A 25,979-nucleotide genomic window follows, 5' to 3' on the forward strand; every position below is an offset into this window, starting at 1 on the left:
GGATGTGAGGATGGAATGTTTATGGAGAAGTGCAGATGGGAGACAGGAAATGTGAGGATGGTTCTGGTCTCTGATTAAAACCTCAAACTTCCAAATTTAAATGATTTTTTTATATATATATATGGAGGTCTAGAGACAGCAGAACGTGATATAAGCTAATGTGTGAAGTTAGTTGATGATGATAACAAAGAACTGTCCATCATCAAACCTTTTGAGACCACAGTGAGCCTTGAAGATGTTGTAGTCCTGCCGACTTCATTCTCAGCCTCACAGACATATTCTCCTTGATGCCTCTCCTTGACAACTTTGTTGACAATTAGTGTGTATGTGTCACGGTCTTCAGAACACTTGAACTCTGTACCAGATTTCACTAGCTGGCCATTGAAAAACCAGTTAACCTTGGTGGCGTACTTGATAGTAGTGGTAAAAACAGCTTTATCATTTATTTCAGCACAAACATCCTCCAGAGACTCAATAACAACAGGATGATCAATATGGCTGTCAGAGGACTCACTGATTAGAATGGCCTCTGAAAGATACTCCTCTCTGGTTTCTCTGTGAACAAAAGTGTCCACATGCTCTACAGCGGACAAGGTGGTTACTTCAGTAATGTCCCTCTCTGATGTAAACTCTGTCCGACTCACTTTCCTGGATTCATGGGTCTCAGTGTGGCTCTCAATTGTTGCACTTTGGAAAGAACCCATCAATTCAGTTCTGACTTCTGCAGAATGAGATGCTTCTGGAGGAAACCCAACAACACTCTCTGCCACCACCACTGAGTCCATCATGGTTGACAACATCTCTTTAGAGGGTACTGAGCTGACCTGAGCCTTCTGAGGTCTGTCAATTGGCAAGATGCCTTGCTGTTCTGATGAAAGACTTTGCTGCTCCTGGAAAACCATAGCTTGTAGAGCTACCTGCAGCTCAGACTTAAGATCAGCTTTCTGAGGATATTCTCCTTGGAAGGACAGTGTGATCTCCAGTGGGACACCAGGCGATGTGATCAGATATGTGAATGTGGTCCGTCTGGGCTCTCGTTGAACTTTGACCTCCTGTATCTCCACTGTTTCTAACTTCCCCACCACTTCTGCAAGTAAGACTGGTTGGTCACTGGCCACAGCAGACTGAAGAGCTTCTCTCAGCTGATGCCGAATAGTCATACTTGATGGTTTTGGGATATTAAGAACAAAGTTGAGTTCTTTTGGTAGAGCATGAGCGCCATGAGACTCATGAATAAAAACAACACCTTTAGGTTGTGTCTTAACACTGACAGTGGAAGCTTCTGGTTTATGTATCTCACTTGATTGTTCTACCAGAAGGACCCGCTTTTCCTCTAACAACACAGACTGCCGGACTGATTGTCCCTCCTGGATCTGCATCGCAAAATCCTGCTCAGCAGCCTCTAAGATGGCGCACCTTTCAGTTGCAACTGCCTTTTCTTCTATGAAGACAGGTCTCTTTGGGATCTTTGGTTCAACTTTTGATTCAGGCTTGAATTTCTCATCAGTGTGAAGACTGGCAGTGTGACCCTCCTCTAAAACCTGAGTGTCTGTGATGCTCAAGGACTGCATAATATTCCACTGATCCTCTCTCTGAACTAATGCTCGCTGCTGTCTGAAGCTTTCAGTGAAAGGGGTCTCCTTTGGAAGGCGCAGGGGCTGGGAGGACACACCAAGAATGTTTGGAGGTATAGATTCGGTCTTATACTGTGCCTTAATCCCACCCACAGATACATTGAGGTCTTTATGATGCTCTGCTATGATCTCTCTGTGTGTCTCCGAGGATGCAGCATGGCTTCGAGCCCGCTCCTGTTTTGGTAATGCCACCTGCTGATCAGGTTCAGCAAAGGCAATGATGCCTTCCTTTGGTAAAACTGATACAGAATGGCTCGACTGGAGGTATCTTGGCTGTGGTTGCTCTTTCTTTGGCTGAACAGATGCATAGTCGGGTTCTGTTGTGAACACTGAACTTGCCTCACATACCACAGTCCTCTGTTCTTCTTGAGTCACTGAATACAGCAAAGTTGGATTCTTAGAGATGTCTGCCAGCTCCATTGGGGGCTTTTCACTGCCGAGTCTTCCCTCAGACTCTAAAACACCCTGATCAGTGATAACTTGCAAATTTAAAACTTGTTTATCCTCACAACTAGTCTGCAGACATGTCGGAGTCTGTAGAGGTGCCACCTGTACTGTCTGTTCACCCTGAACCTGATATTTCTCCTCAGTTACTATGGCAGATTTACATATCTTATCTTTACTTGGCTGGATGCTTTCTTGCTCCGGTATCTGAGTTTCATACCTCTGCTCTTTAGATAGAGCCACCCTGGTTTTACTCACTGCTGCTAGTATTGGTTTAGATTGTTCTTTTTCAATTTGTGGTTTAACGGCAGGCTCTAAAGCTAACAGAGCCTCAGAGTGTGTTTCTGTAAGCAACAACTGCTCAGCAGATTGAGCAGAGTATAAAATCTTAACCCCCTCTTGGACTCTAAAACTTCTCTCCTCCTCTGGTCGCTCCACAGCATCTGACACATCAGCAAGAATGGGTAAAGCAGATTCCACTTGGTAGCTGCTGACAAGCTGCTTGGGCTCAGTTGTGGTCTGCATGTGCTCTGGAGTCCGGTCCGTCAAAGGCTCAGCTCTCACAGTGGTCAGGGAAAGGACCTCCTCAGATGTAGCTGACATGATTTTAGATTGTTGTTCTTTTGAGAACTGTAGTTCAACTACCTCAGGACTCAGGATTCTCTCTGAGTGCTGCTCTGTTATCTTCTGTCTCTCCTGGACTGAAGATAAGAACGCGACCTTGGGAAGTTGCTTTGTAGGAACAGCCAAGACCTCTGGGGCATGGGCTGGAGTCAAGGAAACACTCTCATGAATTTCATGAGAGTGCAGAAGGGCAGCTTGGTGGGTCAGTTGCTCTTTTTGAAGTGTAGCAGCAGAGATATTCAGCTCTTGGAGGGTTTCCACCTCCTCGCTAGGAATAATCTGCCGGTCTTCAGTGCTAATGGTATAAATCATCTGATCAGACCGGCTTCTTTCATGGTACACCCGAGACTCTGTGCTTTGCCCGGTTAGTGATATCTTCAAGCCTTTAGTTTTTTGAATGAACTGGTGCTCTTCTTGAGATTTTTCATTAAATACCAGCAGCTCAGCACTACAAGAATCTTCCCCATATGGGTTGAATGCCTTACATGTGTAGATACCACTATGTTCTTGTTTAACACTCACGATACTGAAAAAGCCTGATCCATCTGGGTTGTTCACCATCATGTTAAAGCCAGCAGGCTCAATATGGATGCTTCCTTTGAACCACTGAACATCAGGGAGAGGCTCTCCAGTCAACACATACCTGAAAAAACACTGCCCACCCTCTGATAACTGAACTGACTCTATAGCTTTCATGAACTTTGGAGGTTGACCAGTTGCTGCAGCTGCTTTGTCATCAACCCTTTTCTCCCCTTCTGGCTCCTTTAACTGAACATGAAGATAAGAAGAGGAAGTCGACTGGCCAAATCTGTTGCTGACTGTGCAGGAGTACTCTCCCTCAAATTCTCGTTGAACTTTGTTAATAACTAAACTGTACTCATCTTGTTCATGAATAAATGTATAAACTGATGAACTGGTTATTGTCTGCCCATTGTGGAGCCATTGAACAGTGGGCTTTGGGAATCCGGACACTTTGACAGTAAAGGCAAAAGTTTCTCCAACAACTGCAGCTGCTGGAGAAAGTTTGCTAAGGAAAACAGGTTTTTCTTTTTTCCTCTCCAAAGAGCTGGAGAAGCGCTTAGTTTCTGGTTTGAGTTCAAGTGTTCTGGTTTTGTCGGGTAATTTTAAGCCAGTGTAGTATGACTCCTGGGTTTCCTCTTCCACTGTGATCGTTGAGCTGGAAAAGGCTGAGTGGAGTAATGACAGTTGAAGGTAAATCACACATCCCAGCATCAATCAGCTCAAGTGAAATCACAGTGTTTTAGTTTTTTTTTTTTCCATTTACATACGAGTTGTATTTGACTTCAGGATGAGATGCTGATGTACTACAAATGTAACATTTAAACAAGCCAACACTAAACACTATCTTTGTTCAAAAATGCTGTCCAGTAAAATCATAAAAAAACATTGTGTGTTCTGTCAAAGAAATCACAAGATTTTAAAAATAAATTCACACTGATGGAGACAATTTGCATTAAATTTAAATTAAAAAAACAGCAAAACTACCATATCAAAACAGTCATTTCTAGCATAGACAACACATTGAAATACACAATAGTTAAGATATAATAAAGATAATTCAACACTACTATACATAAATATATAGAAGTTTGAAGCAGTATTTACCTTTAACTTCCTCCTTCACCACTGGTTCCTTCTCCACTTCGGTTACTGTGAAGACACAGATTGTTTACAGTTAAAGACATTTTTATAGCTGAAATCAAAGCACAAGGAGGTTAGAAACTGTGAAGAGTCGTGCAGCCATATGATCCATTTGATTTGTTTCTTTGACCTGTTCTTTCATGCCTCCATTTGTTCTTTTTAGTGGGTGGCACATCTGTCTTCTTGGTAAAGTTTTGTGGTTTTGTGATTGTCCCTCTTCATATCTCTACTAATGGTTTAGTCAAAATGCAAGACACAGAGTCAGAGACCTTGCCTAAACATTGTTAAAGACGTAGAAGACGAATTGCCCTGTGAAGAAGTGTGTTCATGATGGCTGTGCGGGTGGAAAACCATGTGCATGGGTGCGGGCCACAGAAAGTCAGAGTGAGCAGAAGGACCAAAAGCATGCAAATGCCAACCTTTCATCACTGTGCTGCACTCAGCATCCCCAGCTGAGGTTAGATTTTTGAAATAGTGAGAGCCCCCTGGTCTGGCTCCCACATTATTAGCATTTACACAGCAAAAAGAGCTGTCTTGTTTCAGAGAGTACCAAACAGAATCCTTGACATTCATACGGTTGTAAAGCCAAATGACAAATGAAGTGGGAAGGCCCTTCATAATGCAGTACAGGGAGTTACTGTCTTTGTTTTGGATCAGCAACTCAGGGGGGAGTTTGATCAGAAACTCTGGGTTGTTGGAGAGGCGATGACTCCGCTCATCTTGAGGCATGACATCTGGGAAATACAACTGGCTGATGAGGTGGTACGGTCTCTGGGAGGATTTGGGCAAAGATTGGAGCTTCGTCTTGGACTCCTGCTTCTCTTGCTCAGAAAGATCTCTAGAGCTTTCTCTTTCTGGTTGAGACACTTTACGAACAGAATCGGTGGGGATGGGGGTCTCTGCTTTGAGGTTTGCTTCTTTAGCTGAGTGAGAATAAAGTTAGGGAGAGTAATTAGGGGTCAGAGAGTAAAAGACTATGGCTATAATCAATAAAAGGTTAGTAGGATGGAGAATGAGATTAGTGAGGTGAAGCCGATATGGTGGGAGGGAGCAAAACTACACTACAGAGGTTGTTATTACATTATTCTAACAGATTATAAACTAGGAGGCAATATTACGTTATGAAAAGGGGGTCCGAAGCAGGGAGAGCAGATGGAGAAGTGAAATGGACCAGTTGGAAATCACAATAAAGAAAGATTAACCACCTTCAACTGTGAGCCTGGCAGAAGAACTGTTTTGACCGTGTTGGTTGGTGGCTGTGCAGCAGTACATTCCCTGATCGGCCATGTCGACACTGTGGATGACCAGAGACAACAGGCCCCCACTCTGAGAGCTCCTTACCCGGTCCGTGTCCACCAAGTTCTGACCGTTATGATCCCATACCACTCCAGTGAAGGGCTGCCCATCGAACGAGCAGCTGAACTCAGCCATCTCACCACTTTTCACTCTGATGTCGCTCATTTCCATCAGCAGCTGGGGGCTGGCTGAGAGTTTCAAATCAAAGCGGCTGTGAGAGCTCGTCTCCACTGAGGTTACACTCTCCATCTGAATCTCAAACGTCCTCAAAGACATGGAGGAAGCTTCAGAGACAACCTCGGAAAACTCAAAACTGTGGGTTGTTTGACCCATTGACAGAGAGCTGAAACTCTCTGTCTGAGCCTCCAGTGTCTGAGTTATTTTAGTCTCAGAACTCGACACACTATCTAAGGCTTTTTCATCTGGGCAGTAAGAAAGAATAGAAGAATTAGGTCAACACAGCACAATTCCGGTGATTTTTCCTGGTTATTTGTTTGCCAAAGTGCAGTTGGGTTGGAGTGTTGAGGATCAGTCAGGCTCAGTGAAGACTGGACAGTGGCTGTTTTCCACAGTCAATCATGCAAACTTGACAGGAGCCAAAATTTATGAAACAGATGTGGATTATGTCCGTGAGTGTAAGGAATCCGAAAAGCTGAACTTCCACAGTCCAGCTGTTTCGACCATGCTGATTTACTCTGAAACAAAGATTTGTGTCTCAACAAACACTGTTAGGAGCTGCAGAAGTAGGAAGAGACATCATCATGCGGCACAGCAGAAAATCCTGGAGGATAAGGCTTATAGCAAGAAATAGGTCAAACCAAAGCTACTGAGTTCTCTACATGCACAGAGAATAAGGCATTTCCTCCCAAATGTCATCAAGATACCACTAAAACTATGTCTAAATACAGGTTCTGGAAGCTACAATATCCAAGAAGATGATCATTTTATTGGCTATTGAAGCTAAAAATGAGAGCAGCTCTGTGAGGACCTGGCAGGTGGATGTCATGCTTCCTTAAATTAGCGTCTGAAGACCATGCAGTAAGTGGTGCCTTCACTCACACTGTTTTATTTTAAAAACACTGCATGCCAGTTGATATTATTTCAAACTCACCATCAAGGTTCAAAGTGGCAGAACATGTGACCATTCCTGCTATGTTTGTGGCAATGCAGGAATACTCTCCCTCATGTGAAGGGAGGACTCTGGAAATCTCCAGCAGGCAGATTTCATCCAAATGAGACATCCTGAAGATGTCAGACTGACGGATCTCTTTGTCCTTACAGAACCAAGAAATCTGCAGATCTGGGGACACAGTGTTCAAGAAAGTCAGCATCACCTGACGTGTTTAGAATCAGCCCTGATAATCCCAGAGGTTAGCAGATCCAACACTAGTTTGATTTATCAACCAGGGGGAGCTGATGAGAGGTGAATACCTTCCCCAGAGACAGTGCACTTCAGCTGGGCAGGCTGTCCCTCTGAGACCAGAACGTCCTTCATGGGAGTGATCAGAACCGGAGGAGAAATCCGAACCGTTTCAGTCACCTCAGGAACTGAAAGATAACGTGTTCAGTTTACTGACAAGCTAAAGATGACTTTTTTCTGCTCATCCACAGTGATTATCTCAATGTTTTCTATGTACTGAATAATTTAATTGAATTTTTTTTATTTAACATGCTTAGGGGGAAAAATCTCTCAAGACAACATTGAATGGTGTAATATTCTATCAAATAAACTTCATTGCACTAACTATGAAGTTTAAAACAAGGTAATAAAACCTTAAAGAAACATGATCCTTTCTTCTAATTTATGAAGAATTTAATGCTGCTATTTTCTTTTAGTTAAATAAATGTTCACTTAATTAATTAAATCCCTGAATTAATTAAAATAATTATCTCGAATAATAAGACAATTATTCTAAGCAATTATTCTGCCTAGAATATTTTTCTTTTCCTTTCATAAGAGGAAGAAAAATAAAAAGCTAAAAAAATGAACACTTTGATGCTTCACCATAAGCTACGTCTGACCTTCCACAGTGAGAGGGGCGGAGCTTGTTGCCTCTCCGTAGTCGTTCTTGGCCTCGCAGCTGTAGACGGCTGCGTCCTCGGGGAAGACCTCCAGCAGCAGTAGTGTGTGCTCATCTCCGTCGTGGAGGAACTTGCATTTGTAGCTTGTGGAGAGAAGCTGGGAGTCTTTGTACCAGGTCACCTGAGGCTGAGGAAGGCCGCTCACCTGCGCCGAGAAGCGCACAGACCGACCCGACATCACCGTTTGGGCCTGCGTGTGGCGTACGATCTGAGGCGGCTCTGGCACTGGACATAGAAAACCAAACATTCAGTTACAAAAGCAGAGCCGAATTTGTGCAAATACCTTTTATATTCAATAAAAATAATATTTTTCCTTTGAGCATCACTCAACAATAAACTACTGATGAGCAACATTCTCTCTAGCCCAGATGGTAAATAGTTCTTAAATGTTTTTGCAGTAAATAAGGAATACATTTGTTCTGGAAAAATGTGTCAAACTGCTGACTGAAGGATCTCTTACATCTCACATGAAGGTTCATGGTGCTGCGGTTTTTGCCAGCGATGAAGGTGTACTCTCCAGCATCGCTCCTGAACGTCTCAGAGATAGTGAGGCGATGCAGCTTCCTGATGGTGGCGTAGTTGAACCTCTCTTCCTCTGTGAAGTGGATCTCTGCTCCATTCCTCAGCCAGTGACCCTCCACTTCATCCTCGTTTACCTCAAACTCAAACGTTGCTCTTTGTTTCTCCACCACCTGCAGAAACAGATGATCTCCTCAGCCTCATACATGAAACTAAGAAACTGTTCAAGAAGCAGAATCAAAACTCAGATTGGGTTGAAGCTCCACATATCAGGAACTCACTGTAATGTCTCTGCTTTCAGGTTCAGAGATTTTAACATCTCGTCCCTCGACTCCCAGGTGTCCAACAGACATGCTCGACCCGGCTACAGCCGTGTACTCGCCGGCGTCAGACATGCGGACAGACGGCAGAACCAGACGATGCGCAAAGTTGTCTGAGGTCATTTTGTACCTGCAGGAGAATAAATAAAGAAAAGCCAGAAGTTGTTGATAATGTTGGAAAAATATCTAAAATGTTCTTTCATTTAAATGAGAACTTTTATTTACCTGTCAGACATCTCCAGCTCCTGGCCGTCCTTCATCCACATCACCTGGACGTTCGGCTCAGAAACTTCACACTCAAATGTCGCCCTCTTCTTCTCTGTGATCTTCAGGTCCTTCAGGTGTTTAGTGAATTCAATCACACGAGCTGCAGGATATAAATATCACACTTTAAACACAAGTAATAACTGTTACCAAGTTGTTAGGGTCTTTCTGTTGTTTTTTGGTGTTTCTGAGAGTTGGGCAGTTAAGAAGTATTCGATAACCACAGTTGCAGACATTTCCTCATCTTACCCTCCACATAGAGTTTAGCTGTAGTAGTTGCGGACCCGGCCGTGAAGGTGTACTCGGCGCTGTCTCCAAAGTGGACGTTCCTGAGGCTCAGAGTGTGATTGAACTGTTTGCAGCGAGCCTGGCATCTGTCTGTGGATTTGATCTCCACGCCGTTCTTGAGCCATTTGTAAGTGATTCCCTCGTAGTTGACGTTCACCTCAAATGTGACGGTGTCCTTCTCCTGAGCATTCAGGTCCTCCAGCATTGTTGTGATCAGAATAGCTGGAAAGAAAGAGTCCTGGGGTTACGTTCAGGAATTCCTTCACCCTTTGAGAAAAAAACTGAAGAAAAGATTTTACACTCCAATCATTTAGATGAGGATGCTTATAGGGACAGAGGCAACAGTTTTTAAGAAGAACTCTTTTACAAAATTGTTTCTCTGGATCTTACGGTTGACAGTGAGCGTTGCTGACACTTTGTCGTTCCCACAGACGAAGGTGTACTCTGCAGAGTCGTCCCTGCTGGTGTTCATGATCTTCAGCTGGTGGAGTTTCCCCTGAACCACGATCCTGAACTTCTCACTCATCTCAATCTCGACGCCGTTCTTTAGCCAGGTGGACGGCACGTTGAAGTGAGAAACTTCACACTCGAAAGAGGCCACCTGGGTTTCAGGGACCTCCACGTTCTTAAGGGGTTTGGTCACCCGCAGAGCTGCAGAAACAACACAGGCTCAAATGGTTTGCTTCCTGTAATCCATTAATACTAGAAAATAATTATTTTTTTTAAGACTTACACTCAACAGTGAGGTGAGCACTGCAGTGAAGGTGACCAATCACCACAGTGTATTCTCCCTCTTTGCTGCTGTCCACATCCTGGATAAGTAATTTGTGCGTCCTTTTCTCAGACAGCATGGTGTAGTGCTCGTTTGGCTTCAGCTCAGTGTTCTTGAACATCCATTTAACTGGGATGTTGTCTTCAGAGATGCCCACTTCAAACATAGCTGTTGCACCCAGCAGTGATGTCACATCCTTTGGCTTCTTCAGGATCTTAAGGGCTGGGAGAGAGTTCACATTCATAAAAACGCTTTAAAAAATCTCTTTTTGAATCCCAACTGAGTGCTATACTTACTTTCAACATTAAGTCTGGCGTTTGCAGACAGCTTTCCCAGTTTGAAGGAGTAAACTGACTCGTCTTGTGTGGAGCAGTTGTTGATCTTCAGTGTGTGAACTGTGCCCTCCATGCTGATCTCAAACTTCTCACTGGGCTGGATCTCAACACCATTCTTGATCCACTGTGCTCCCCTGACGTTCTCATGGGTCAGCTCCAGACTGAACACGCCCTCCTGAGTCTCGACCACATTCAAGTTCTTCAGGGTCTTCTTGATTTTTACAGCTGCGCAGGAAAATGCAATTATCAGTTTAACAGCATCGAATCATGATGTTAAAGAGATTCAGAAGTGTCTCGTTCTAAAGTTATAGTTCATTATTTTAGGAGATATTCTGCATGGATCAATCAGCAGTAAGTATATGTTTCTATTAATCAGTTAACCAATTTACAGAATTTATTTTATTTTTCAGCTCAGTTTGTAATGAGCTGGAAAAGAACTTTCAACTGGTTTTTGTTTCTGAGCAGACACTTTCTGTAAATTATTTTTTAACATTTAAATTCATATTACAGCTAATTTTCTGAGTACATTTTATAAAGACCAGTCCTACCTTCAACTTTCAGACTGGCGGTGGTCTTGGACGTGGCCACTTGGTAGGTGTACTCTCCGATATCCGTGGCTTTTGTGATAACTATAACAAGACGTCTCACGGCACCGTCCACCTCACTCAGCACATTCTCACTGAAATCGACAGGCTGTCCGTCCTTCAGCCACTTTCCTTCAGCAGATGGGTTTGCGACTTGACACTCCAGCACAGCAGTCTGGGAGTCAGCCACAACCAGATCTCGCAAAGGCTTCTTGATGGCACCACCTGGTGACGCAGGATGGTTACATCATCATTAAGGAGACGGTCACAGAGGGCATTCAGCTTGTTTAAGTCGTATCCTGCTTACCTGTCACAGTAAGTGAAGCCCTGCATGTCTTCTCACCAGCAGCGAACATGTACTCGCCCTCCTCATCCTTCATCGCGTTGATGACTGTCAGGGTGTGGTGCTTATTCTTGGTTTCCATCTTGTGGCTGCCGCTGGCTTTGAGTGGCTGGTCCTTGAAAGTCCAATAGGGGTCGATACCTGGGTGGGAAACCTCAACTTCGAAGGAGACGTTCTCAGATTCGGAGCACTCCATGTCCTTCATGGGCTTCAGGATCTGCACAGCTGTTCAAGTAAAGCACAAGATATGCAATTCTCAAAGTATCATGCAGATGGATAAGGAAACCTTGGTCCGTCCCCAGTTGGTCCGTCCCCTTTTAGGGCTTCAGTTAAATGTCGTTTAACTGGGGCTCTAACCCTCTGATGTTCAGATCAAATCAACACTGTGGAGATGTTTCTTCTGATCCTAACAACTTTATTTAGACTCAGTGAAGAATGTAATGCCACTTGTCTGTGCTATAAGATCCTGGGATCTTACTGGAAAGTAAAGGGGTGTAAGCTTAAGATTAAAAAACAACAGCATTTTAAACATTTTGAATAAAAAAATGATTTTGATGAAATGATAAAGAGGTTCTTGTGCATTGTTTACCACCTATCTTGACCTGGTAGCAAGCAGACTTTCTGAACGCGATACAAACTATGTTTCTTTTGTTAAAGTTATGAAAAAGTAAGGTTTTGAGCAGGAGGACATTTTGCCAATGTTTATTAATAAGCACATGGTGGAAAGTCACTGTGGGTAACTTACGCTCCACAGAGAGTTTGCAGCTGGTGTCCACTCGGCCAACAGCCAGTTTGTAGTGACCCTCATCAGAAGCGTAAGTCCTGCTGAAAACCAAACGCTGCTTGGTTCCCTTTGCCACCATGCAGACCCGGTCACTGGGCACCAACAAATTGTCATTGTGGTACCACTTGACAGAGCTAACATCCTGAGCAGAGATCTTGGCCTCCAGGACAGCCTTGGTGCCTTCAATGGTAGATGCATCCTTTAATGGAACCAAGATGCCAATACCTGCAACAAAGAGGAATTCCATTTCAAAAATCTTTATTTTGAGGCAGAATGTTGTTTCATTTAAGTATATGAGTTTGAGAGACCTACTCTGTATCAACAGCTTTGCAGTGGTTGTGATATCATGATCAGGAGCCACAAATGAATATGATCCAAAGTCATCCTTGATAGCATCTTCAATCAGGAGTTTGTGGACTTGTTTATCAATAACAATGTGAACACGGTCAGAAGCTGTAATTGGTTGTCCGTTCTTCTTCCAGCTGCCTTCAACATTTTCCTGTGAGAACTTGACCTCAAGCTGGGCAATATCACCCTCGCAAACGGTCAGGTCCGTCAAAGGCTGAACCAGGGTGACGGGTCGCACTAAGACATGAAGACAAAAGCATTCAGAAATGGAAACCAAAAATAAAAAAAAACTCCAAAACACAAAATAAAGTTTAAGACAAACTTAGTAGAACAAAGTGATCAAAATACACGTCTCTAATTCGCAATGTGATTAATGACTTACATTTCATCTTTAGTGAGGCAGTTGTTGTGAATTCACCCACTTTGAAGGTATATTTGCCCTGGTCTTCCTTCTTGACATCTTTCACAGACAGACTGTGTCTTCCACGACGGGAGGTCATGACGTATTTACCACTGGGAGAGAGCAGCTTGTCCTCAAAGTACCAGGTGCCTTCAGCATCTTCACGAGTTACAACACATTCAAATTCTCCAGAGTACGTCTCAGGCACCTCGGTGTTCTCCAGCTGCTTCACCATCTCCAGAGGAGCTCCTATTGACAGTATGATCAAATAAAACTCTTAAGAAACTAATGCTTTGTTGACCAAATCCTATTTATTATCATTAAAGTTTTTTAAACTTTGAACATTTCATCATCATCAACAAACCTTCAACATTGAGTTTGGCGCTGGTTCTGATGCTCTCGTCATCTACAACTGCGCATGAATATTCTGCATCATCCCTCATGTCAATAATCAGCACAGAGAGGAAGTGGACCTTTCTGTCAGAGTGCATCCTGTATTTATCTCCTGAGAAGATCTCCATGTTGTTCTTGAGCCATTTAACCTTAACAAAAGGCTCATTAGTTTCACACTCAAATGTAGCCATGGTGTCCTTCTCTTTGGCGTTGAGCTCCTCAAGCTTCTGTGTAAAAGTGATGACTTGTTTTGCTGCAAAAACATCATATCATGTTTTATTAGAAAACACGTTATTCAAAAGGAAACAAGTTGTAGTTTGAAGAATTCACTGTGGCAATACCTTGCACCAGCAGGAAAGCGTGGCTGGATGTCTCTCCAGCCTTGTTGGTTGCCTTAACCATGATGCTAGCTGAATCCTCGACTGACACGTTTCTGATCACAAGTTCACACACATGGTCTTCAGGCCAGAACCAGTAAACGCGGTCTGATTTTTCCAGCTGAACACCATTCTTGAACCATTGGCACTCAGGATCTGGTCTACCAACAACTCTGACTCTGAATTTGACTTCATCTCCCAGTGCAACTGTCTGGCTGGTGATGCGCTCCAGGATCTTAGGAGCTTCCATGCTGGGTGAAAGCTTGATCCTTTCTGGTTTCAGAGGTTTCGCAGTTAGTTTGAGGCGCTCTTCCTCCTTCTTCTTCTCAGCCTCCTCCTTTTCCTTTGCATGATGAAGAAGCTCCTCTTTTGTCTTCCGTAGCAGATCTTCATAAGAATCGTCTCTCCTACGTGACTTAAGCTCAACAGCAGTGATGGACTCATAATAGCCTTCCTCTGTCCTGCGCTTAAATTTGCTCCTCAGTTCCTCAGACTCTTCTACGGCTTTTTCGTGGACAATTCTCTGGGCTTTCTTAAGCTTGACCACCTCCTTCAGCTGAGTGTCTTCAGTGGGCTGCTCAGCCTTCACCACCTCAAATGGTACTCTTCCTGACTCAGCAGGAGCTTCGCTTGCTTTACCCTCAGCAGCACGGCGCAGATGAGTTCTGAAGTCTTCCTTCTGTTGAATCTCCAACTTCACAACATATTCAGCTGAACCCAGGATGTTATCAGCTATAACCTTTACCTCTCCTGAATCATAGGATTTGATATCTGTAATCTCCAGGTAGTAAATACCATCGTAACGAAGTCTGTATCTCTTGCTTTTGCGGATGAGTTGTCCGTTAAGGTACCAGTTAACCTTTGGAGCCGGGTAGCCGGTCACTCTGCAGCGGAACCTGGCTGTGTCACCTTCCACAACCCTGACAGGCTCAGGGAGAAGGACAATCTCAGGTTTCATTTTCTCTGTTTCTTCTTCAGCAGTTACTCCATAAGGTCCACCTTCATGAGCCTGCCGTTCCATTTCATCAATTCGTTGAACTCCCTTCCTGCCTTCAGGAAGCTGAGATTCCTCAACAAGGCCCTTCTCATCCTTGACGATCAGGGTAGCCGAGGTCTGGTCGACTCCAAACTTGTTGGTTGCTCTGCAGGTGATCACACCACAGTCTCTTGCATAAGCAACCTCATAGTCCAGGCTGCAGTAGCCAAACTCATTGACCATACGCAGCCTGTTGGCAGCAGCCAGAGGCTTGCCGTCATGCAGCCACTCCACCACCATGGTGGGGTCTCCAATCGGAGTCAGTCTGCACTCAAAGTGGGCTGGACCAAAGCGCTTCATTCGGACAGATGTGAGCTTCTTCTTAAACAATGGTTTCTGCTGCTTCTCCTTGTCATAAAGGTCGCCTTCCTCCCACTGCTCTTGGCCATAACGGAGGTGAAGAGGCTCCAGCTCTGGAGCACCAATCTCTTTGGCCTTGTAGGTTCCTTTGGGAATAATGAGCTTCCTCTCTGGTTCAGGCTCAACATATTCAACCTCCACATTGACTCTGCAGCGGGTGGTGTCTCTGCCAGCCTTGTTGATGGCTGTGGCGGTGTACCAGGCGCTGTCTGGTCCGCCTGCTGAGGGGATTTGGAATTTGGCCTCTCCTTTGGTTCCTTCAATCCTAAAACAGAAAAGTTTCATATTAACAACTTCAGACACTTTGGATATTAACAACTACGACTCCTAAGATGTATCCTCCTTGAGGAGGAGACATCCTGCATTACAAGCAGATAAAACGGCTCTCTTAAATAAGATTGGCTTATTTTTACACAATGCAGTACAAAACATGTTCTAAATACAAGAAGATTCTAATGCTACTGTGGATTTCCTGGAAACTCAGAGCAGCTATTAGAATTTATTTTAATATGAGACATACTTAATGTGTGGGTGCTTGTGTGGGGTGATGATGTCGCTGTTTTTCAGCCAGACGATGTCAGGCAGTGGGTTTCCAATGGCTTTAACAGCCAGCTCAACCAGAGTGCCCTCCTTCACACTGATGTTCCTCAGTTTCTCAGTAAACTGGGGTCGGACCAAGGTTTCCTTAGCTAAAAAAAGATAGAAACATTATGTCAACATATGTCCCAAAGCATTGTCTTGCAGAAAACCTTAAGCAGAGGTCATGGAAACTGTACAATGAAGTCTTACCATCAACTGTGAGAGTGACGGAGATGGATGAGCGCCCGGCTCTGTTCTGAGCCACCACTGTCCATTCTCCAGAGTCATGGGGCATGGCTGGGACAATGATCAGGGACTGAGTCCCATCCTCTTTAACCACAATCTTATGGGTGTGGTCACTAACAATCTGTTGCCCTGAAAAGGCCACATAATTGAAGATGGATTGAGTAACAAGTATTCTACATTTACCAACACCTTTAATGAAGATTCCTCTTATGTGTGTCTCACCATTGTGGAACCAATAAGTGTCAGGCATTGGTCGGCCAACAACCTTCAGGTCAAATCTGGCAGTTTGTCCCTCAGAGCATTTACATGCAGTAGGTTTCATGACAAATACGGGTTTGTAAAGTCTTTCCAGCTGTTGTTCATCAGTCTCATCAAGCCGCCGAGCGGGAGATCGTCCGGGTGAACGGCTGGGTGATCGGCCAGGAGAGCGGCTCAGAGAACGAGGTGATGTGGATCTGAGGAACGTTCAAAATGTAATGAGCATTTAAGTCATACACTTTGAAGAGTTTGCTTTGACTCATATTTTACCTGATCCTCTGCACTGCAGGCTGTGGTGTGTATCTCTGAGGAGCGGCTGCAGATGACTCCACATAGAGCTTCCCTGAGCAGACAGCATTTCCTTTTATGTTGGTGGCGAAGGCAGTGTACACGCCTTCATCTTCTGGTCGCACCATAGACAGGCGGAGGCTGGCTCGTCCATCCTGGAGGACCTCCATCTGGTAGTGGTCACCGGGCCTGATGCGCTGGCCATTTTTGAACCAAGCAATCTGCCACAAAGTTAAAGCATCAGTCAATCCTGTTTGACTGTCTCTGTCATGTCTGTTCCAGGTGATTTGTTTAATAGAAGTAACCAAAGAAGAACCTTTTATTTAAAGATTTCTCACCTTGGGGAGCGGCGTTCCAGACATCTTGCAGTGGAAGGTGACGCTCATTCCCTCCATGATTCTGTAGTTTTTGACCGGAGTGTCGAAGGCTGGCTGCACCGCCTCAGTGGCAGTGGCGGTCACCATCAACTCTCCATCCTCGGTTACAATCTCTCTGTAGGTGATCTTCATGATGGTGAGCTCGATCTCCTGAATGATTCTCAGCTCCATGGCAGACAAATGGAATTCCTGCAGGTTTCATGAAAAATGTTTGATCTTTATAAGTTGAGTGAAAAAAAATGATCAGTGGCTTAATTTTTCTGCTTTGATAAATGCATAAAGAGTATATTACTGTTGCTTAAACACACAGATTTCTACTGTATTAGAGAAAGAACCTTATAATGTATGTAAAGATTCTAACAAAGATGAATTGCCAAACTGCTAAAAGCTCCTCTGCTGAATGTTTCTTGTACCTGTCCGGAGATAACGGTGGTCATTGTATCCACTGTGATAGGGGGAATGTCTCCAGGTTTGGGCTCCTGCACTGGAGCTGTCACTTCCTGTTTCTTCATGTACGCTTCATATTCCTCTGTAAACAAAACATTTGTTCTGTCTCTGATGTAGCCAGTGTGAAACACAATTCATATTTAAACACTGTTTCCCTTTAATTTGTCTCTTGTTCTTCCTGTTTAGACTTGTTTGTGGACATACCTTCCTCCAGAAGACTGACGGAGGCTGAGACTTCTCCAAGCTGATTCTTGGCAAAGACAGAATATTCTCCTGCATCGTCTGCAAAGGTCATCGAGATCTCCAATCTGCACTCTCCGGTCTCTTTCTTGTAGGCAACTTTATACCTGATGAACACAGACAGTGAGCTATATAAAATTCCCCAAACTAACGCTGATTATTTTAGTATTTGAGTTATTTGAAGGCTATTAGAAGCCATGAGAATGCAAATATAAAATGAAACTAAATAATAATAACTGAATCACTATATTTTCCATGGCTCCTTCTTAGTGGGGCACAGTATCACAGAGAGAGAGAGAATGTGTTTAACTGTTTTTATTTTAGATTTGAGGTTCTAACTCATATTTAACTTTATAAATGAGAATAAAATTTCAGTGGCTACAACAGAACATACAACATTTTGTCACTTTATTTTATGTTTTAGTGTATTTTGAAAGTGAGGAACTGCAATAGTTATAAATTCAAAAATTAAAGCTGCAATTAAAGACTTCAAAACATTACTGTAATTTGGTGTTTTTTAAGAGTTATTACTGTTTTCCGATGTTTGAGAAAGCTGGGCCAGGTCTTTTATGGCAAAATGTATCTTTGGTTTCAGGTTGATTAATAACTTAAAAGACATGTCAGTGGTTGAATTACATATTTAAAAGTCAAAACAATATCAGCTGCTACTTTTTCCTTTTATATAAACTGAAGTATTAGATTATGTCCTCAGTTGTTTCTTTTCCATGAACTGAAAGGATGTTTTAGCTAAAGGAGTTTAAGTTTGATGCAGGACAGAAGCAGCAGCAGCAGCAGATACATATATATGTTCATACGACGCTTTTAGTATTTGATTGTACAATGTTACTGTGAAGGTATAATTTAATTGTAAAATCCAAAGTATACTGCGGGTGATTAGATGCAGTTTGGTGGTTTTAGGAAATAAACTGGATTTAAGCAAGTCAGACACATAACAGCTGCTTAAGAAGAGAAAGGATTTCCTCCCTGAGGTTTCAGTACCTGTATCCGGTGGTGAGCGGCACGCCACTCTTCTTCCAGACAACGTGAGGCTTGGGGTTTCCGCCCACCTGACACTGAAACACAACGCTTCCTCCTTCCACCAGCTTCTGAACGACGGGTGTCTTAATGAAGATGGGAGCAGCAGCAGGGGAATCCGGCTCAACCACACTCACTTCGGTCTCTTCTTTAGCTTCTACTGTAAATCTGTGATTTAAAACAAGAAACAACTTTAGTAAGACAAGAGATACTGGTTTGTTTTTCAAACTTTACAAAATATTCTTGACTTACTGAGTAACTTCAGTGGAAACGACCTCCTGCTTGCCCTCGATGTCCTCAGACACTGTGGGAAAAATAAAGTTCATTCAACCAAGAAATTAGTTTCTGATAGGAAATGAGACAAGCATCTCTCAAACAGCTTAATTTAGAAAATAACTTTCTGTTCTTATTTACACTTTATTTTAAGAATTGGTAAGCTTAAATGATTATTGAGCCTTCTCAATAATCAATAATCAATAATCAATATGTCACTACAGCACTCAAACCATTCAGCTTCTTACAGGTTTCTACTGGTATTCTGACAAGGTTGGAGGGCCTTCTTTACTTCACCCCAATCTTTAGCTGCCCACACACATTCTCAATCAGACTCCAGTTGGGACAGACTGGGTCTCTCCTACCGTTAGTATTGCTACCAGTGAGACCAGTAGTTTCGTAGTTTGCACTGACCCTGGACGAGCAGGTAGCAGGAGGTGCTGATGGTTCCGGCCTCGTTGGTGGCTGTACAAGTGAAGCGTCCGCTGTCTTCAGCGAAAGCCTCACGTATCACCAGCCGAGCAGATCCGCTCACGTAGCTGATCTGGAAATCAATGGAGCTCTCGATCTTGTAGTCCTCCCTGAACCACATGATGACGGGGGCGGGCTGACCGCTGATCTGACACTCCAAGGTCACCGACTCGCCCTCTGTCACGTTTGTGTTTTTCAAGCCCTGCATCGACATGATATGTTTAGAAAACACCCATTTTACTGCAAAGCTGATGATGTGGTCAACAATCTCAACTGGGCCACTTACAGAGACCAAAGTGGGTGGGACAACAGCGCCACCTGCAGACGGTACAGCTGCTGCCTCTGGCACCTGTCACAGAAACAAATCTATTAGATTAATCTGGCATGTAAATCCATTTCTAAAACAACAATGCAACACACAGGACATAAAATGTGATGTTCACGCCCGAGAGGTGATGAAGAAGAGGCGACAACACAGAAAAATGAAGACGGTGCTGGATGGGCTCAAGAGGTGAGGATGAGGTTATCAATAGTGCAAAGAAGGAAGCTTGTTAAAGTTTTTATTAGAAGAACATTTATTGTTGGATTTTTCACAGAAATCAAGAAAACCAGACCTCTACCTAACAGGAGGACAATCCCTAAAGATAAGATGAAAACAAACCCAAAGCTTTCAGGTCTTTGTCTCATGAGAGGTGAAAGATTGGAGTTAACCAAAGTTTTCTTTCCTTCCTTTAAAGCTGGTGTGAGTTTTCAAACTGCAGGTTTCAGAACCATCTGTTTCTTGCTACACATCAGGTTTTCTTGTTCTGCTCAGATCCATCTCATGAAGCTACAGAACAAACCTTGACTCTCCAGTCCTCATAAACTCTGTCCATCCCCACCATGTAGGCGACCCCCGTCTGAACCTGGGTGCCAGAGCGATACGACTCAATGGATTCTTTGAAAGGCGGTGGGATGGACTCCAGCATCTCACTGGTCCTAACAACTTTAAGAGACGGACTGGGAGACTTGACCGGTTTGATGATCTTTCTAGAAGGAGATGAGGATAACTCTTTCTGCAGAGTGGCGATAGCTGAGCCGGCGATGGACACCTGACCAATCCAGAGAGGAGGAAACGCCACACCGTCATCAGAACAGCCAAAGACTGGACTAGACTTTATTGTCATTCACATTTTACACTAAAAAGTGCAAAAAAGAGTGAAGTTCCATGGCAATGAATGAAATGAATGAATGAAATGTGCTGGATTTATATCTAAGGTGCACCCAGCACACAGAGGGTCTATGGGCCGTTAGTTTTATTAGAACTATAACAGGATCAAATGAGGGGAATTTTAGATGAAGCAGGATTAATTATGGGTAGAAAAGGAAATTTCTTTTCTGATTAATAATTTAAGTCAGGAGCGTAAAAAAGAAGGGGAAGGTTAAAGAGGGCTTCATTTGTTAAAGATGTTCAAACACCTCTAGAATCGGTTTGCATCTCAGGCAAGCAGTAATAACCAAACTAACAGACTAACACAATACAAACACTGCAGAGTGTTTGGTTTATTTTAGACCATTTGAGAAATATTTTACATTTACCATATAGCAATGGAAATAAGAGTTTGGATGTCAGAGTAAAACTTAACTAATGGGTCTAAGCTGATGCAAAGTAGTAAAATACAGATATTTATATATACATGTATTTAACTCAGACACCAGGGAACTCAGAGGCAGAAATTTCTGATCAATGTGGAAAATCTAAACATGAGACACCAGGTGGCATCTTTAGCCATCTGTGATCCACCTGTTCATGAAACATATGTGATTGTTGACTTTGTTTATGAAAGAATCAATTTAGAGGCTGGCAGATGCTGCACAGCTTGCTGCAAACATTTGGCCATAAAGCTGCAGAACAACAGAAACCTGAACTTAGAGAGTCAACTACCTATCAGTTTTAACTCACACCAAAACATTGGTCGTTATCTCACTTGTTTAAGTTTCTCATTTTTACTCTGGCTATGTCCTACTGCTTGCCTGGTTCTGCCTCTCTTACCTCCCCAACAGACTCTGGTTTGGGGACAGAAACTTTAGAAACCATGAACTGTGGAACTGGAGACGGAGTGAGACCAGTTTCCACTCTGGAGGAGATTTCTGTCCCTCTCTGAATCTGCGGTGATCAACACAGAAGCGTTAGCATGTCAAGTAGACGCTCAGAGCTGCTCAGTACAATAGTAAGGGGAAAATGGCAAATTCAAAGTAATTTAATAATAATCACTCTTCAGAACGTTGTTTAAAATTTAAATTTAAACTATATTTAGTTTTAAGCACAAAAATTTATAAAATTGTTTGGATTAAAAAAAGGTTTTGCCAGTGTAAATTTAACCCCACTGACAAAGTAAAATCATTTATTTTTGTCAGATCAGGGTCTTGTTCTTTTCTTCACATGCTGAGCTTCTAACCTGAGCCTGCAGGTCAGATGTGAACTCCTGAGCAGCAGTGAGCATTTGACCAGCCTGCATTCTCGTTGACGTCCAGCCAATCTGATACTGTTGATCGGCAGACATAGCAACTGTCTGCTGCCTCATTTCTGCCTCTACAGCCTCCACCTCTTCAGCTCGACCGCCTTCGACATGCACGGGTTGGCGAATACGAGCCAGGTCAACGGCGGCCACCACTTTGGCCACCGCCCCAGCTTTTGTCCCTCCCTCAGCCTGGAGATAGAACCAGCAGCACAAAGAACTCAGAACAAGACAACAACACACAGAAAGGAGGTCTGATGAAAAATAAAATAGCAAGTCTGACATTTATTCAGACTTTCTGCATAGCATCAAGTTAAACAAGATGTTACTGCATTTTAGTGTTAGTCAAGTGAACCAGCTGAAGTAGAATAGAGCTAGTAATTTTACTAACCACGTTATTCCAAGATCACATGATGCATTTCATATAATTTTATTAAAATGTGTAGGAACATAAGCATTAAGTTCTTAAATGGGATAATATTGTCTATAACGCTTCTTCACCTCATAAAGGTTGGCAAAAATGACCGGAAAAAGACCCACAGTTGGTAAATGATGGAAAATAAAGTACAGATTGCAGGAATAATCCATCTTTCACATGTACCAGATTAAGATTAAACCACAGATTAAGCTTCGTCTGATTGAAAGAGAAGCCGCAAGCAACACAACTACAGGTAATGTCTGGATACTTCAACGTTCTGAAAGGACCAGAGGTAACTAAAGTAACACACCAAAAAAACTTCATTTAGTTAAATTCCTCACCAGTTACTCAAAAAAACCCTCACTACATGCCAAAACAAACTGCTTTGTTTCAGTTGCTGTTATCAGCAAAAATTGTTAGCATAATCAATCCTCCAGCAGCACGGCCATGAATACGGTGGGTAGCTCAGTACTGAGCCAGGTTTTGGGTTTAGACAATAAAAATTAAAAACATAAAAACGAGTTTCAGACAATTTTTGACTCCAGAATTTGGTTCTCATAGTCCAGCCCTAACAGGATGATTCTAGTAACTCTGCTGATCTCCAGTGATTGGATAGATGTCCACATAAACAGGCTGAAGGAAATGTGTCACAAATCAGCATAATCCAAGTTTTACAAATCAGAAGGACCCAAAGCACACAAAAAGAAATGACAGGAGTGAAATCTGTGGAAAACATTGTTGAATGTTGGTTCTTCTGCAGGAAGTCTCTTCTTGCAATAATCCTAAAAATATTTATCCATTGTATTTAAAAATAAGAAAGGAGAAGCTGGTTGGAAGAACAGAAAATGCCCTAGTCTTTGATAAGTTTGATTTAGACATGTACTACAAAAAACAAAAGGTACAGAGGTTTTTGTAAATATAAGCGCAAACTTCAAACTGAGATCTGAGACATTCCTGGTTAGGATTTTATCTGGATTGAAACCACAGCTTTGACCATCATCCAAGTCTAAAAAAGTTTCCAGGGGAATGAAATGTTGTTAGCAGACACACAGAAAGACAAACATACAAACCAAACAACCTCCATCATGGAGGCACAAACAGAACTGGACAGTACATGCTCCATCACTACGCTCGGATATGACCAACTCCAAACAGCAGGAGGGGAATTCTGGTAACAAAGATTTCAGATTCTTAGCATCTGGTGTTAGCATGAGCTGACATTATCCTCCTTTCTTATGTCTCTAAAGCAGCCAGAGGGGAGATAAAACCCTCCTCCAAACACACAATCCCCACCTCTTTGGAGTCTATGACTGGTTGATGAACTGGTTTCATGCCATCATCTCCTCTCTTCCATGGTGGAGGGACTTCAGCGGTGGGGGCAGGCTGCTTCCTCGTGGTGACGGGAGACTTTACCGGCCTGGTGGAGAACAGTGACCAGGTTCACTCTTTCTGTTTGTAGGTAACGTAGCTACTTTAAGTCAGCATAAATGACGTGATGCTCCCACCTGACAGTTGTGGGCGTGGGAGCCTTCACGTGTCTGACAGGTGACGGTGACTGTTGGCGCCCTGCGGTCACCTTGGGGACCAGCGAGGGCTGGGTGGGGGACTTTGACGAAGGTTTGGGTGGAACTCTGGGTGGAGTCTTGTGACCAAGTGTCTGAGCCAGTTCGAACTCCATCTTCTGAGGAAAGATACAAAGAGATCAAATTAAGGCACAAAAAATGAGAATCTAATAAGAATAAGATATTTTTTTCCCAATGAGTAGAAAAAGTGAGATGAAACTAGAACCCTAACAGGAGTTCTGATCACATCAGACATGATTTGTACCTTTTCCACTCTTGTGACTCTGGTCTGTGAAATCTGAGCAGTTGAAATCACCGTCTTGGTTTTCTTTGCTGGAACTGGTTCTTCTCCTGAGCACAAAGTTCAGGTTCAGATAATGTCCACTCAGCAGTTATAACCCACAGAAGCTGACAGAGCTCACCTTGAACCAGCAGCTCGCAGGTAGACGTGGCCCGTCCACTGCTGTTGGTGGCTGTTGCAGAATACGTCCCAGAATCCTCTGGGAAGGCCTCTGCAATCAGCAGACTGTACAGGTCTCCGTCCTGCAGGATCCGAAAGTCGGCAGAGCTCTGGATCTCGGCTCCCTCCCTGTAGAACTTGACTACAGGTGTGGGGATGCCTGTGATTCTGACGTTCAGCCTCACCTGGCTGCCCTGCCTCACTGTGGAGGTCTGCAGCCTCTGAAGGAAGGTGGGAGGCGCCGTCTCCGCTGCAGCAAAAAAAAAAAACAGGTGTAAACCAATAAACTCCGACACCTGACTGTGGCTTTTAGATTTAATCTCCAAGATTTAACTTGTATCGTCAGTCAAAGTTATTTTAGCTCACCCACATCAAGGTATCCCTCAATTATTTTTACTAAATGTAACAAAACTTACTAACGAGTACTTTCCATAACCCCACTCCAGAGAAAGTAACTATGAGCTCAGTACAGCCAGAGAGATTTAAAGAAGAGCAGCCAAACCCATCCAGGTTGGTTTGCCTCCCACTGATGGCGTCTCACCTGTAACCAGGAGCTCAGCGGTGCTCGTGGCTTGTCCAGCGCCGTTGGTGGCTCTGACAGAAAAGCGTCCGCTGTGTGCGGCGGTCACAGCGGGGATCCTCAGAACAGCGCGGCCGTCGCTGAACGAGATCTGGACGCCGGGCAGAGCTGCGGCGGAAAGAACCTGGCCATCACGGAACCAGCTCACCTCAGGAACTGGAAAACCTGCAGAGGAGAAGGTCAGAGGTCAGAGGTCAGGGAAGCAGGAACGATATGCTGCAGAACCTCAGCAACAAAACACACAGGAACTTCACTGTACATATATCCATCAATGATGTTTTTGAATAACAGTAAAGCTTTTATAATTTAACACTTTAATATGGTTTGATTTATGAAGCAGCCATGGTTTAAAAACCATTATAATATGGCTTATTAATGTCTTAATAACTCATATTAAAACACTAACTGTTTTAACTTTTGTACAGTTAAAACAGTATTCAAAACAAAATGGAAATAAAGACGAGTATAGTCTTTATTTTTCTATTAATCAGAAGCTAAACTTTGATTTCTTTGAAATTTCAAGTTTCAAAAGTGAAAAGTCTACAATCCTCAAATCTTTTTTAATTGAGGTGAAACAGTCATATTTTGTTATGACTGTAAACTTTTATTATCCTGCTTAATTAGCTGCATGCTGAAGCGTCTGTAGCGAAAATAAAATGTGGAAAAGTTTCATATTTTCATTTATTGAGTTTATCACTCTGCAAACGTTTATTATCCTGCGAACTTCGCTTGTGATGCTCGGATTTTGCAGAATTGTCTCCTGCCTGAGAACCAAACCGTGATGCCGCCATCAGATGTTTTCTTACCACTGATTTGAGCCTCGAACGAAGCGGCACTACCCTCCAGTGCCACGACGTTCTGTAGCGGCTGTGTAAACGTTGGCGCTTGTGTTGACATGGTGGTCGGCACCCTGAAACACAGACCAGGTCATTAAACCTTAGATTTCTGCAGCAGACAGACACATTCCGCCCCTGAAGCATCTGCATGAGGCGGGTTTCATCTGGTGCAAACCATCCACAGGAAAACAGGAAATGCTGCCACTTTAGACACATCAAGTTATCTTACCACCAGCAGGTGGCGCCAGTTCTCCATTAAAACTTTGGAAAGAAAATACAAGAAGCTTTTTTTTCTTCAAATAAATCCACAAAATGGCAAAAAAAAAGTCAAATGTTTATGATTATTTTTTGAAACACTCAAGGTTCACAAAGAGAAAGTTGATACAGACTCTTCACATTGCTTTAAAATGTCTTCTGCACATTTTTTTTTCACACAGTTTGGGTTTTGTTTCTCCTCCTGCCCTCCATTAGAATCTAAATATTTCTTTTGTCATTCACTCAGTTAACTCATGCTGACTATTTAGCTACATGCTGCAGTGTTTGCAC

General features: G+C 43.2%; 2 protein-coding genes and 1 long non-coding RNA gene across 28 annotated transcripts in view; 1 reads left to right on the plus strand and 2 right to left on the minus strand.

Annotated features, from left to right (window-relative positions):
- LOC103152099 (titin) overlaps window positions 1–25,979 on the minus strand; it is a 155,193-nt gene that overhangs the window by 126,046 nt on the left and 3,168 nt on the right. For 23 of the 25 annotated variants that reach the window (XM_016660863.1, XM_016660857.1, XM_016660867.1 and 20 more), the window contains exons 2-40: window positions 25,404–25,507; window positions 24,559–24,762; window positions 23,980–24,267; window positions 23,823–23,908; window positions 23,501–23,676; window positions 23,289–23,412; window positions 21,518–21,769; window positions 21,112–21,225; window positions 19,922–20,170; window positions 19,366–19,428; window positions 19,023–19,281; window positions 18,588–18,639; window positions 18,300–18,503; window positions 17,265–17,407; window positions 17,027–17,142; window positions 16,575–16,802; window positions 16,219–16,457; window positions 15,913–16,145; window positions 15,655–15,819; window positions 15,386–15,554; window positions 13,434–15,130; window positions 13,064–13,345; window positions 12,682–12,948; window positions 12,264–12,536; window positions 11,913–12,176; window positions 11,132–11,392; window positions 10,789–11,049; window positions 10,202–10,465; window positions 9,867–10,127; window positions 9,524–9,784; window positions 9,095–9,355; window positions 8,807–8,948; window positions 8,543–8,711; window positions 8,203–8,434; window positions 7,683–7,967; window positions 7,092–7,208; window positions 6,772–6,960; window positions 4,329–4,373; window positions 209–3,889 (exon numbers count right to left, since the gene is read on the minus strand). In XM_016660863.1, the coding sequence (XP_016516349.1) occupies window positions 209–3,889; window positions 4,329–4,373; window positions 6,772–6,960; window positions 7,092–7,208; window positions 7,683–7,967; window positions 8,203–8,434; window positions 8,543–8,711; window positions 8,807–8,948; window positions 9,095–9,355; window positions 9,524–9,784; window positions 9,867–10,127; window positions 10,202–10,465; window positions 10,789–11,049; window positions 11,132–11,392; window positions 11,913–12,176; window positions 12,264–12,536; window positions 12,682–12,948; window positions 13,064–13,345; window positions 13,434–15,130; window positions 15,386–15,554; window positions 15,655–15,819; window positions 15,913–16,145; window positions 16,219–16,457; window positions 16,575–16,802; window positions 17,027–17,142; window positions 17,265–17,407; window positions 18,300–18,503; window positions 18,588–18,639; window positions 19,023–19,281; window positions 19,366–19,428; window positions 19,922–20,170; window positions 21,112–21,225; window positions 21,518–21,769; window positions 23,289–23,412; window positions 23,501–23,676; window positions 23,823–23,908; window positions 23,980–24,267; window positions 24,559–24,762; window positions 25,404–25,494 (12,667 nt within the window). In that variant the 5' untranslated portion in view covers window positions 25,495–25,507. The remainder of the gene's footprint in view (window positions 1–208; window positions 3,890–4,328; window positions 4,374–6,771; window positions 6,961–7,091; window positions 7,209–7,682; window positions 7,968–8,202; window positions 8,435–8,542; window positions 8,712–8,806; window positions 8,949–9,094; window positions 9,356–9,523; window positions 9,785–9,866; window positions 10,128–10,201; window positions 10,466–10,788; window positions 11,050–11,131; window positions 11,393–11,912; window positions 12,177–12,263; window positions 12,537–12,681; window positions 12,949–13,063; window positions 13,346–13,433; window positions 15,131–15,385; window positions 15,555–15,654; window positions 15,820–15,912; window positions 16,146–16,218; window positions 16,458–16,574; window positions 16,803–17,026; window positions 17,143–17,264; window positions 17,408–18,299; window positions 18,504–18,587; window positions 18,640–19,022; window positions 19,282–19,365; window positions 19,429–19,921; window positions 20,171–21,111; window positions 21,226–21,517; window positions 21,770–23,288; window positions 23,413–23,500; window positions 23,677–23,822; window positions 23,909–23,979; window positions 24,268–24,558; window positions 24,763–25,403; window positions 25,508–25,979) is intronic. The other 2 variants (XM_016660876.1, XM_016660865.1) reach the window with 2 other exon arrangements.
- On the minus strand, window positions 5,209–6,695 carry LOC107832952 (contactin-4-like). Its single transcript, XM_016660881.1, has one exon. It carries the CDS (start codon window positions 5,991–5,993, stop codon window positions 5,562–5,564), a length of 432 nt encoding a protein of 143 aa, XP_016516367.1. The 5' UTR covers window positions 5,994–6,695; the 3' UTR covers window positions 5,209–5,561.
- On the plus strand, window positions 17,311–19,983 carry LOC107832953 (uncharacterized). 2 transcript variants are annotated; one of them, XR_001658682.1, is made up of 4 exons: window positions 17,311–17,391; window positions 19,502–19,590; window positions 19,676–19,771; window positions 19,894–19,983. It is a non-coding gene; the product is annotated as an uncharacterized LOC107832953 (long non-coding RNA). The 2 variants fall into 2 exon arrangements; XR_001658681.1 differs by having other exon boundaries at window positions 17,344–17,423.

Source organism: Poecilia formosa, unplaced genomic scaffold (genome assembly GCF_000485575.1).
Source record: "Poecilia formosa unplaced genomic scaffold, Poecilia_formosa-5.1.2 Scaffold300, whole genome shotgun sequence".
Lineage (NCBI taxonomy): Eukaryota > Metazoa > Chordata > Actinopteri > Cyprinodontiformes > Poeciliidae > Poecilia > Poecilia formosa.

Bases quoted from the DNA above. Each gene is read 5' to 3' on its own strand.
- LOC107832952 (XM_016660881.1), bottom strand. From the start codon at position 5,993: ATGGGTCAAACAACCCACAGTTTTGAGTTTTCCGAGGTTGTCTCTGAA.